The following is a 13,755-nucleotide window of genomic DNA, read 5'->3' as shown; positions in this document are numbered from 1 at the left end:
ATCCAGAGAATGATAAAGAGTAACGAAATTAATGAATATGGGAGAATATAAAAAATTCTTTACACTATTCTCGTAATTTTTCTCTAATTTTAAAATTATTTCAAAATAAAGTTGCTCTAATTCCCTAATGCAAAAATTTTTTTAAGTATCAAAAGTGATACTTTTAGAATTTCATTCCAAACTAACACTACCTCACAGTAGGGCCCTGGCCAAAAAAATAAAAAACAAAAAAAAGGTAAAACCCCAATATAAGGTGCATAGTTCAGGTGCCTAAAACACAAAGTATCAGCCTTTTCTCATAACAAGAGTATTCTACAAAGCTCTACCGCATTCATTACTCTATTTTATTCATATAAATATATAATCCCTCTTTATAGCACAGGTAATTTAATCAACTATTTCTTATTCTTCTATTAAGTACAATCACATACTAAAGTGCTAAAGACACACAAAAAAGTATTTAAGTTCCACATAAGTGTTTTCATTATATCTGACCTAATGTCCTACTCCCCCACCTGCTATTCCAATCTTGGCCTCTTCCGTTGCCCATTCTCCACATAATTCTCCACTGTAGATGTCACTGGAATTCTCCCTGACTGAGGCACTGAGCCATTTCCTCATTGTATCTTGAAACACTTTAAAATAGTTAACCTACAGAGAAAAGGAAGGTTTTAAGTTGAACTTAAGTATGTGTATGAAAGAATATGTGGATGTGGCTTAAACAAACTCTTCAAATAGGATATGAACTCTACAAATAATTACCTTTGACAGACATATGCATATAAACATGTATAAATATGAATAATATAAATTCTTTCAGTTACATATTTTTGGTAAAAGAAACTGCTTCCACCTTCCGAGTTCAGAATTAAAAATTTAAACCTTAATTTAAAAGATAGTGTGCTCATGTTAACATTACCTGGCATCTCATTATTCATATATAACAGGTTTTAACAGATGCTTAAGTTGTTATAAGTGAACACCAGCACTCAGCTGACCTACTATATGAATGCTGAGTTTTTTTGTGCATCTTACAGTTTAATAATGCTACTAAGGCTAGATATCAACTTCAGAACTCAGGTAAGAAATTTTAAGAAAAACTTTCCAAAATTACTGTGAAAAAAATTCAAAAAGTACTGTGAGACCTGATAATACTTAATATCATAGAACTAGAAAGAAATACTAAAATTATGTGGAAAATGAGTTTCTAATTCTAATTACAGATACCTTTTGTGTTAATGAGATGGACATACATCAAAAATGGACATACATCAAAAAAGCAGCCTATCTCCCAAAAGACTTCATTAAGAAAATGAAAGATGCAGTCCACTGAGAAAATTCCCAGTACAAACCATGAAATGTTTCTCTGGATGAGATTAAGACAAAGCAAAGGTGAGCAAATAATCCTTTTGCCTCTGCTATTCAACTCTGAAGGATGTGAAAATTCTGAACTTTGGGGAAAAAATGTAGAGTATTTATAACAGATCTTTTGGCTTCCTATTACACATATCTGATTCTCCCACATGCTACTAAGAGATGCAATGTTTAACTTCAGTATGAAGATGATGAGAATGGAGATAAATATTTTTAATTCAAAATAAATTACCAAAATGTGATTTTTGCCCTAAAGTTTTCATTTATATTCAGAATTTCACTAAGTGGGCTGACATAGCAAGGAAAAGTGGAGATGACACGCAATAAAAATGACCAAATCCAGGTTCATAGTTGTCAAATACAGATGTTTATTTTGTTAATATTAATTCATGGTACAGTGTAAAAAGTTAACGATTCATATGATAATCCATAGAGGAACCACTAAAAAAAATGCAAAGGTAAAAGTAAAAACCCAATAGAAGAAATATGGATTTTAAAAATACTCGATCCAAAAGAAGGTGGAAAAAAAAAACCCAAGATAAAAACTTAAACCTAACCATATCAGTAACATTGAATATTAATGGTCTAACCACCCAATTTAAAAGGCAGAGACAGAGGTCAAAAAAAAAGGCAGCACCTAACTATATACTGTTTACAAGAGATACATAGATTTATCTCAAAGTAAAAATACAGGAAAAATACAGCATGTCACTGGAGAGAAAGAACACTGGAGAAGCTACATAAATTTTAGACAAAGTAGACTTCAAGACAGAAGCATTACCATAATAAATGGTATTTCATATTGATGAAAGGGGCAATTCATTTTCAATCTTAGACACTCATAAAACAGGAAGAGAGAACAACTGTTATGTTTCTTTTCGGTATTTCATATTGATGAAAGGGGCAATTCATTTTCAATCTTAGACACTCATAAAACAGAGGAAGAGAGAACAACTGTTATGTTTCTTTTCTTTTTCTTGCCTCACTGCACCCTTACTACTTCTATTCAACATGATGCTCAAAGGGCTGGGCAATGCAATAAGGCAATAAAAAGAAATAAAAGACATAAAATTTGGCAAAAAATTGGAAAGAAAGTCTTTCAAATCTATGAAAGTCTTTTTCATAGATGTTACGATCATCTATATAGAAAATTCTAGGATGCAACTAGAACTATTAATAAGGGAGTTTAGCAAGATATTCAATGTGTTACCCCTTCCTTCATCCTCCAGGATACAAAGTCAATATACAAAAATCAATTGTATGACAACACCAAATGCTAGCAAAATATTTAATTTCTCTGACATCCAGTCTCTTGAAAACCAGAAGCTAATAATAAAGATTAAATATATAATACACATGAAAGCCTAGTACAATGCATTGCATGAGCAGATATTCAATGTTACCCTTTCCTTCATCCTTCAAACATTATAAAATCTTCCTAATTGGCTGCTCTGGCTCTAATCTCAACAAGATTCTCCAACCCATCCTAGACAATGATTTTACTAAAACATCATTTTTTTAAAGTATCATTCTCTTGCTCAAACACTTGCCTACCAGAAAAAAAAGTAAACCCCCCATAGCATAACCAGCACACAGCAGCTCCACTTTACCTTTAAACCTTACCCCTCGCCCCACACGTCCCAAATAGAAGTCTATCAAGCTACCTTTAAAAGTCTCCTCCTCACTGTCACTTGAAGGTGCAGTGTATACTACTACTTTCATGACTGATGATTTCCAAATGCAATTCCCATCCTCCCACTTCCATCCCATCCAAACCTATTCATACTTCAGGTGCATGCTCCAGTCTAATCTTCTATAGAGCCACTTTCAATTAGCTCAGTAACCTGCTTCCTTTGAATACTGTCTTGGAGTGATCTTAATATTCATACACAGATACGGAGACCCTAAATGAAAGCAGTCATCAATTTGAAATGTATGTGCTAAGAATGAAGTTGATATACAACAAAGTCTTTACATAAGCAAGTATTTTTTTCTTCTGTAACTTGTTTAATGGAAATGTCTAGAGTAATTTCTAGTATATTTCCCAAGCATTCACAACGTAAACAGACAACTTAAAAATCATGATATAGCAAAAGACATATAATTACCCACTTTTTAAAATACAAGTTCCATACAAATTTTAATTTTGTTAATATTCCCTTTTATGTGCTAATTTGAGTTTGCATACAATTTCTGTAAAGCAAAGAATCTCTTTATATAATACTCCCAGTATTTCATGATTTTTGCTAAGTTTTTGATTAAATGTCTCTTCCGCATTAAACACCAAGCACAGCATCTAAAGATAAAAATTGCAAGAGACTCATTTAAACTTCCCCAAGTCTCTAACCACCAAACTGTATCTAAGCTTGTGCCTTTTATTTATTTACTTTTTTTTAGGATTTCTAGATCCCATGGAGGGAGGAAGGAAGAAGGGAAGTTTCTTCTTGTTTCTTAACATCAAACCCTCCCTTCTATATTTTCAAGTTTAGTCCCATCCTAATTCTCAACCATCACCCCAGATTGTTCCATCATCAGCCGAAAAGTATATTCATTGTATAACTCCTTTTCAGAACCCAAGAGCCACAAAGAATCTTCTCTCAAACAAAATAAAACTCACAGTAACTTGTTTTAAGATGTCCTACCAACTGCAATTCTCTCAAGAGAGCAATTCTCTCTCTCTGACCAAAACCTTTCCGTGCAAAATTAAGAAATCTGTTCATCAACCAGCAGAGAACCAAACACTGCCAAAGTTTAACATGAAATTTGCTTCACTTCAACTAACCGTCTACCCTCCCTACTCCCATAAAATTCTTCTAGATTTCTTACTTAATAAATTCTCAGTTCAATCACAACTGCCTAAAGTTACTTCAGCAAGTCTCTCTTCCACCCTGATATGCTAGTTAGCTAGGTTTGCTCAATGTATTAAAACTTATAAAGGGCATCTCAAAGGTTCAAAAATATAAATCCATTACAAGTCCACCTATTCTTATATTTCAATAATACAAAATTCCCTAATATGAATAAAAAGTCTAATCTCCTCTGTATAAATTAAGAATTCTAATACTTTAAACATCCGAAAAGCGCATTTTCCAAACACACTAGGAAAGAACCACCCAAAACATTTTAACAGCATTTTATCATTTGTTTAATGTTGATAATCAATAAGTCTCTAAATATTTTAAGCTGTTTTTCCTTTAATAAAGCATTGTGCTTTACTCATTAAAAATACTGCCTTGAAATTTCATTTTGTTTTCATAGATAAAAGCTATCAAAAGCCATGTTATAATGGAAATGATGAGAAATAATTTATTTTTTAAAAGGCAGGAGAATAAAAGAATTACTTTTATCATAATGGAAATAAATCCATTTTCCCATAATGGATTAAGTATTACTCTGGGACTGGATTTTGGACTGTTTTAGCTAACTCCACAGAAAATATGTCACTAATTATTATTGTTAAAGTTTTGGTTAGAGCAACTGTATTAACTCATTTTTGATTGCTGAATTTTCTCCAGATTGGATGAGATAACACAATATGGAAATGTCTGGGTTTTTATGATCTCAGAATGTTATGCCCACTGCCCCCAACGTTTTGGGTGTCACAGAGAAAAGGGAAAAGACAGCCGAAGGCAGTGCAAAAATGACAGAAGAAAGCACTTTTCACTATTTCCAAGGCATCTCCTTCACGGAATATAGTGATGATCATAAATGAAAAAGAAATGTTGCACCCCTTTCCCTACTCAAAATGTTGGCAAAGCTAGAGCAAAGAGAAGAGAAGGTAAGGTAAGGTAAGGACAATTAAATTGACAATTTAATTAGTATGTCTCCAAAAACAACCAGTGGGTCCTGGTATACTAGATGGTGGCCAATATTAACCTTAATCAATGCCTATGAGTCTGGGTACAAAATAAGCCTGCACTGTCCCACTATGCAAAGGTTAATAGTTGGCTGGCTACTAGCCTACTGCTATACAAACAAAACCCACCACTTTATGTTTAAGGCATCGCTATCATGTTCCAAAGGTTCCTCACACCCAAACCAAAAATCTCTCTCTCGTCCCAAGTTAGTTGCTCCTCTGCCTATATCGCTTATGACTATTAATATCTACCAGTATCCATTTAATTTTCTAGCATGCTTTCCAACTAGTAATTTGATTAAAAAACTGTATAACAGTGTCTATTTCCATTTCTCTTTCATTTTTAAATCAATATATATTCATATAAACATCTATACATTACTTTCTCTTTTCAACAAATGGTGTTGGAACAGTTTGATATCCACTTGCGAAAAAAAAAAAATTCGAAGTTCAATCCATACCTCGCACTAAATACGAAAATTCATTCAAATTGGATCCCAGATACAAATGTAAAATCTAAAACTAAAACCATCTAGGAGAACACTTTTGTAACCTTGGGTTAGGCAAAGATTTCTTAGACACAACACTAAAAGCACAATCCAGAGAAGAACAAACTGAAAAACTGAACTTCACTGAAATTAAAAACATGCTCTAAGTAAATCAACTATACTTCAATAAAATAATTTTTAAAAAGATGCAAGGGAACAAATCAATAAACAAGATGTCTGCAGAAAAACAAAACAAAAAAACACACAAAAACATATGCTCTATAAAAGACACCATAAAGAGAAAAGACAATCCAAAAACTAGAAAAACACGTCAAATCACATATCTTATAAATAACTTGTATCAAGAATACATAGAGGGCTTCCCTGGTGGCGCAGTGGTTGAGAGTCCACCTGCTGATGCAGGGGACACGGGTTCGTGCCCCGGTCCGGGAAGATCCCACATGCTATGGAGTGGCTGGGCCCGTGAGCCATGGCCGCTGAGCCTGTGCGTCCGGAGCCTGTGCTCCGCAACGGGAGAGGCCACAACAGTGAGAGGCCCGCATATCGCAAAAAAAAAAAATATTGATTGTAAGGTTGTCCACTTATCATTGTAAAGTCAATTTTTTTATATATTTGAAGTTATGTTTTATATACACACAAATTCATGACATTCACTTTTTCCGAGAAATATTTAAGTCTTCCTAGTGAATTATTTCATTCCTAGGGAATGAACCTCTTAATCCTTGATAATGCTTTTGCCTTAGTCCCATTTTTCTAAAACACACCTATGACAGCTTTTTGGGAGGTTCCTTGTGTTAGACATGTTACTGATAAACATCACTATAATTATTAGTTTGCTGCCTTAAAAAAAAAAATCCCATCCTGGAGTCTCCATGCTTTCTCTGGTAAGTTTAGTAGGTTTAGATTTATTTTGATAACTGATATATGTGAAATTATTTCTACCATCTCATTTTGTTTTTCACATACCATGTATTTTTCTTTTTCTTTCTTTTTTTTTTTACGTTTTCCTTAAAATTTTAACAGGATTACTTGAAAGTAGAATCAATTTTATTACTCTTTCTAAACCACAGGACCTCAGAAAGCTTACTCAGATCACTACCCCTCCTGTCATATGCACTGTTTTCCAGTACAGTATTTAATTCTTGTGCATTTATTTATTGTATTGTTTTATGTAATCAAGTTGTCCTGATTTGTCTATATGTTTACCAATTTCTTTGCTAACTTTGAGTCTGGCATACCCTTCTACATTCAAGGATTCAGTTCCTTCCTATTAAAGTACAACTACCTTCAGTAGTTCTTTCAGTAATGGTCTATTAGTAGTAAACTCTACATCTCCACATGAAAACACATTTATTTTTCCTTCACTTTACAATGATAGCTTTGAGGGTTATTTTATTTTTCCTTGGCACTTTGAAGATACTCATCTATTGACTTTTGACCTCTATTCATGCTGTTGATAAATATGCTAAACTGACTCATTTGCTGTTCAGTTATTAATGACTTGTTTTCTCTCTCTGGTGTCTTTATTACTTTCTCTATATATTTAACTTCACTAAAGTGTATTGAGTTGTCCACATTTTTTTTCTACTTATTTTTTCTATTTAGGCACAGCTACAGAAAAGAGAAAAAGTGATTTGATAATGACTATTTTCTTAATTCTCCCAAAGACTATTCAGAACTAATACCATGCTATATGTACAAGTATTAATTCATTACATACGGTGGATGCCCTAGGACAATGATTCTCAAACTTCAGAAGGCAACAAAAACACCTAGGGAACCTATTTAAATACTTGGATTCCATCCAAGTTTTCTGATTCAGTAGGTCTGGGGTCCTACCACAAATTTGCATTTCTAACAAGTTTCTAGTTAATGCTGATGCTGCTGGTCAGGGACTCATGCTTTAAGAACCACTGCCTTAGGGATTAGGGATAATTCTCTCAGTGAACCCCCACTGAGAAGGACTGTAAGAATCTGTCCTGGTTCTTAAATCTAGAGATTAGTATTTATCATCAATCTCAACAATTTTTAGCTTTAAATATTATTCTTTCCCATTTCTTCTTGTAGAATTCCAACTACATAAATAACAGCAGCTAACAGTTCATCATCTGGCCAGAACTGCTCCAGTTCATTCTTCACAGTCCTCAGGATAAAAATTAAATTTGATCATATCATTCCCTTACTTGAAATTGTTCACTGCCTCCTCTACACATACAGGGACAGTTCTTTATGGGGAGGGACACATGGATGGGCTTCAGAGTACATGCAAACTTTTTAGTATTTACATTATGTTTATATTATATTACACATACTTTTTATGACACTATCAAATAGGTCTGTGATCTAAGCATGTTAAAAATTGCTAGTCTATTAAATTCAAATGAGTCAGTGGGATACATAAGCTTTTCAGCTTTTCATGATCCGTGCCTGCCTATCCTATACACCATAACTTGTGCCGTTCTGAGCATACCACGATTTCAAACTTTCATCATTATACCCATATTACCTCTACCTAGAAAAGAATGCCCAATAGGCCTCTCACAGGCCTGACAAACTCCTACTTATCTTCTCAAAAGGTCCAATATCATCTCCTCCCAGAAATTTTCCCCAACCTACTTAAGAGTTAATTGTCCCTTACCTATTCTCTCTCAGCACTTTGTACAAACATCCGCAATTACTTTTCACCCTTCTAAATACTGGTCCATAGAACTATCTTCCTTTGTAAGAATATGAGTGATCTCAGGCAAGAACTTAATCATTATAGTAGATACCAAAATGTTTGTTAAATATATAAACATGTTACCTAAATATAACTTTGCCTTGGACGTTACAGACTATTTCCAGGAGAACACATATTTATAATCTAAGACTTTTCATGTCTGTTTTTATCTAGACTTTCAAAGGAACCAGATATTCAATGGGAGTAAATGCTACCTAGTATCATTCTCAATTTCTAAACAAAATACTTTCAAGCATCAAAGCAAGGATTGTCCCTGTAAGATCTAACACCTGCAATGTCAATACAACCAACAGAAGAACACTGAAGGGGTAATCAAATCTAAGAGCTCAAAAGATCTTCGTAGAAAAAAAGGACTCTCATTGTATTTCCTATACAAGTCTCCTTGGTTTATCTGTTTATTTAAACACTGATGTGCATATTACAAATTATGAGAAGATTCCTCTCATTTTTATTAAAACACCCACTAATTCAGAAAAATCCCTTTACAAAGGTATATAGCATACAAAGAAAACCACAGTGAGTGGTTCTCTCCAGAGGCAGAGGATGGATGGGAGTGTAAGTGTAAGGTCTCTTCACTTACCATTTTTCAAATGTGTCAGTACCATCTGATTTTTTTTTTTCCGGCCGTGCCATGCTCACAGCATGCAGGATCTTAGTTCCCTGACCAGGGATGGAACCTGTGCCCTCTGCAGTGGAAGCATGGAGTCTTAACTACTGGACTGCCAGGGAAGTCCCTGATTTTTTTTTTTTTTTTTAAATAATGTTACATATTACTTCAGCAATCAGAAAAATATAATAAAAAGTAAAAAAAGCCACATTCTGTGTTATGCTATTTAAGAAAAAAGTTTAATTATGAAACTGTTTTAATATATTATTCTTACCAGATTTAAGACCTGAAATTTTGAAGATGGCACTTGGTTTCCCATTTGTGACAAATCCTAGGAGTTGCCATACTGGCATTCCATTTGAATCAGGATAGGAAAAGTAGACAGATCCTCCCATTCCCTCAGGAAATGGGACTGTTCCCAGCATAAAAACCACAACATGGTTGATATTTTCATAATCAGGCAAGTCAAAAACAAACTTATCCTCTGCCACTTGCTGTGCAGCTGTTTGCACCTAGAATATAAGAAACTCGCCTTAGTGAAATAGTTTGATAAGTTTCTATAGCCCTTTTAGTATTGCTGTAAGCTCTGTTACCAAATATAGTCAATTATAGTCATTATATCAAGTATAACATTGGATCAATCTGATAATCTATGGAATTACCAAATACACCAAAAAGAGTGCTTATTTTAATAGAAAAATCTAAAAATATACATTTAGCCTTAAAATGACTTAATGAATGTAATCTTTCAAAAACATAACTAAATTATTTCAGAAGTGCCCTGAAAGGATTTTACTTACATAAATAAATCACTACAGCTTCAGAATGTTATAAAAATGAAAGGTTGTTCAAAACACCATGCACCAAAGCTTTATCTTCTAGTTTGAAGGTAAAGAACCTCGGGTAATTAAAATGGGTAAGCAATTCAGAAGTTATTACAGTCAATCCTCATTATTTGCAGATTCATTATTTGTCATTTTGCCTACTCACTGAAAAATATTTGTAACCCCAAAATTATTAAACTCTCCAGTTTAAATACAGAGAATAAAACAAAGGAAGAAAGAACATAAATATAAACCAAAATGCCTATTAGTATTAAATTCAATTTTACCAGTTTTTGGCATGCATAATCTTAAAAGGCACATAAAATCATGGTATCTACAAGTCTTGAAATAACCATCAGGTAAAATAAATATTTCTTAAATGTCAACTCTGTCAAAGGCACCAGACATTCTGTTAATCTGTATTATGACACTCTAATCCTCGACCTTCGGAAAAAGGGTACATCTTTTACTGAGTCCATAACTTTAGATTTGGTGAATTTTTCTAGTCAAAGAATAATGTAGTTAAACGTTGAGGCATCACTAGGTCTATTTGCCCTTCATTTTGATTAATATGTTCAAATACTCCAGAATTAAAAAGTCAAACACCGTCAAAGAAAATCTTGTCATGAAGGAACCCCTACTGTATATCCATTATGTAGATTAGGTGTTAGGTAAATAGACACAGGCACTGCTATAACTAAATTCCTTCCAAATTAGTAGACAACACGGATTCCATAGGGCCTTTCTATTCTTTAGAAAAACACACACATTTTAAATGTTATTCGTTAACGAAATTCGTCCCACACTCAATCCCAGGCTGGTCCTGTCATTCTTCCTATCCGGAGCAGAAGCAATACAAAGTTATCCCACCAATATTATCAATCACCACCATCACCAAAAGGGGCCTCCCAGTCATTCAAGGGACAGACAATAAATCTTCTGAGGATAGCCATCTCCAATTTATCTCTGTGGTTCCTTAGAACTGTGTACACACTACATTATCAAAAATTGATGAAAAAATTCAACAAAGGGGCTGCAACATTTAATAAAGCAGGGAGAAAAAAATAAAGAGAAAGAATTCTAGGTGAAAGGAATCAGGTCTGAAATGGATTTCTGAGTGGCTTCTACGGAGGCAAGCAAGATTCACCCTCCAGATTCTTCCGGAACAATCCCAGGTACTTAATTCATTTACCTAACAATTCGGAAGGTTACCTCTTTTTACCAATAAGGAAATTCACTGCTCACGCTCCTTCTGGGGTCATCACAGATATCGCTCACGCTTTAAGTTCCAGGCGTTTCTATCAACCCATTTCCAATTACGTTAAGCATATTTTTATTAGGGCCCTTCCAAAAGGACCCAGCAGTTATACTTTGCCCGAGTACCTTCATCTTCGACAAACAGGACGCTACAGACTAGATTCAAACACCACATTTACCTCGAACTCACTTTATGAGCTCAGGCGAGTATTTATACTGCCAACTGAGCTTTAGTTCCTCAACTGCAAAATGAGAATGAGAACCACCATCTCACGAGTGACGGTTAAGTTTGCAGTGCCAAATAAGCGCTACATGGATGGCTGAGATGACTAGGAACAGACAAAAGGCGTGCATTGCCTAGGATAATGCACACTCGATAAATGGCAGCTAATGGTGTGACTGCAACTCTGAAAAGAGCTGTGGGGAAAGGAGAGCGAACATCCCAGCGTCCCACTGCCCACCCTCACACTCTCAGCAGTCAACTAGACGTTGAGGGGGCTTCCCCGCATCCCGCGCACCGACGCACCCTCCCCTTCCCGGGGCCTCGCCCTCGGCGTCCTGCCCCCTCCCTGAGACCACCCGGCCCCATCCTCACCAGCCTCCCCGCCACCAAGCAGCCAAACATGGCGGCGGCGGCTCCGCTCAGCCGGCAAGGACCCGAAGCCGGGGACTAGAAATCCTGGGTCTACTGCCCTAGTCGAGCCCAAGAACCTTCCAGAAGGTGCCGGAGGGTGCCTACCCCTCCGCTACATAGCGAATAGGCCAGCGGCAGGAACGCTTTCTGCACCCGCGACCTCTAACCTCGCCTTCCTAACCAGAACGCCTCTCAGGCGACGAGTACTTCCGGGGCTCACACCGCACCGCCCTTACTAAACGGGAAAGGCGGGCCAGATCCCGATAAAACTACAAGTCCCAGAAGGGCCTGCGCCGGTTTCCGGGAAGGGAACGCGGAGGATTTGCCTGTTGGGATTGGTAGTCCGTATCCCCAAATTTACGAATCCAGAGCCGGGAGGAAAAGTTTCTCACGTTTGTCTAACATTTTAGAGATTACAGTGCACTTTTACAGTCATTTCGCTAGATCCTTACAAAAACTCTAGGAGGTAGGTATTATTATCTGCATTTTGTAGGCGAGAAAATTGCCCAGCCCCAAATCTTTACACAGCACTCAAGGATGGGGCTTGAATCCAAATCCTGATTCAAATCCAGGGTTCTTTCTGCTACACAGTAGCTGAAAAGTACTGATTTTTTAATCAGCTGTTTTGTACTTAATGACAACTTTATTGTAGTTCTTTCCAGCCTCACACCTCCATTTATTTGCCGAAAACAAACAACACTAAGCAAGTTATATAATATCTTCGTGCTTTAATTGCGCCATTTGTAAAACAAGAATAATAATTGTGCCTGTCCCCTAGGGTTGCTGTGAGGCTCAGAAGAATTTATAAACAACCACTTAGAACCTGGCAGTACTTAACTAATGGCTGTTTAATTGTAAAATGTCTTTTTTCCTCTATGCATTTGCAGAAAAGAAGAACTGGCATCAAATACTGACTGCCAACAGTACTCATTCTCCCTTTCACAGCTTCAGTTCCCTTTCCTCTTGATAGGAAGGTAAGATATCTCCTCCCTGAAGGTCTCTGCCCAACTTGAAATATCTGAGCTTAGTCCACCAGCCACCAGCAAGTCTGTCCTCCTAACCCCAGGTTATATGTGGAAGATCAGAATGTTGGAACAGTCCTCTGGTCTCCACTCTGGCTCCATAAACTCGGACCACCTATCTTGTCTCAGATACTTCTTTGAGAAAGCCAAAGATGAATAGATAGAAGAGGATCTTCCTACCAATGTCTCCAACTTTCTCCCTACGAAGTCCCAGAATCTTCAAAATAAAAAGGCCACTCATTATGAGACCATTTCATGAGGGGCAGACAAACTGCCTGGATTCAGAGCCCATCTCCGTCATTTATTAGCTGTATAATATTAGGCCAGTTACCCTAACACTACCATGCCTCCTTTTCCCCCTCTGTAAAACAGGATAATAATAAGGTTGTAATGAAGGTTATTACATGTAAAGTACTAAGTAGTAGCCAGAATATAGCTTAATAAACTGTTAGCATTTAGCATTATTACTTTTCCTGACTAACTTTTCATGTCTTCATACCCACCTTACTATGAAATAGTAAATAAATATATTGGTCTCTGCCTCATGTACCTGACACAGGGCTCCTGAAACCCCTGTACATTCCCAAGTGATAAGAGCATCTTTTGTTCTAATGAGGGGACGCTGGTGGGCTTCTGGGTGGCTCCTAGATGGGGGCTGGTCACCAGAAAGATGAAGCCTGATTAGAAGCTTGGGATTTTCCGCCCCTCCCCACATTCTATAGAGAGGGGAGAGGGGCTAGAGATGGAGTTAATTGATCACAACTACATGAGGAAGCATCCATAAAATCCCAAGAGTATGAGGTCTGGAGAGCTTCCAGCTTGATGAACACATCCACGTACCAGAAGGGTGATGCACCCCACCTCCACCAGGAGAGAAGCTCCTGCACTCCCAGACCTTGCCTATGTATCTGTTCATCTGATTGTTCATCTGT

At 36.4% G+C, this 13,755-nt stretch overlaps 1 protein-coding gene across 1 annotated transcript in view; it reads right to left on the bottom strand.

Moving 5' to 3' along the window:
* Positions 1–12,019, bottom strand: part of HIKESHI (heat shock protein nuclear import factor hikeshi) — a 28,037-nt gene extending 16,018 nt beyond the window's left edge. The window contains exons 1-2 of the mRNA XM_027083609.1: positions 11,763–12,019; positions 9,361–9,598 (exon numbers count right to left, since the gene is read on the bottom strand). Coding sequence (XP_026939410.1) covers positions 9,361–9,598; positions 11,763–11,792 — 268 coding nt within the window. The 5' untranslated portion in view covers positions 11,793–12,019. The remainder of the gene's footprint in view (positions 1–9,360; positions 9,599–11,762) is intronic.
* Between the last annotated feature and the right edge of the window lie 1,736 nt (positions 12,020–13,755).

This window comes from Aethalodelphis obliquidens, unplaced genomic scaffold (genome assembly GCF_003676395.1).
Source record: "Aethalodelphis obliquidens isolate GAN/ISIS:26980383/991018 unplaced genomic scaffold, ASM367639v1 scaffold50, whole genome shotgun sequence".
Classification (NCBI taxonomy): Eukaryota; Metazoa; Chordata; class Mammalia; order Artiodactyla; family Delphinidae; genus Aethalodelphis; species Aethalodelphis obliquidens.
Note: the sequence above shows the minus strand (reverse complement) of the source record. Positions and strands in the feature narration are given on the sequence as shown.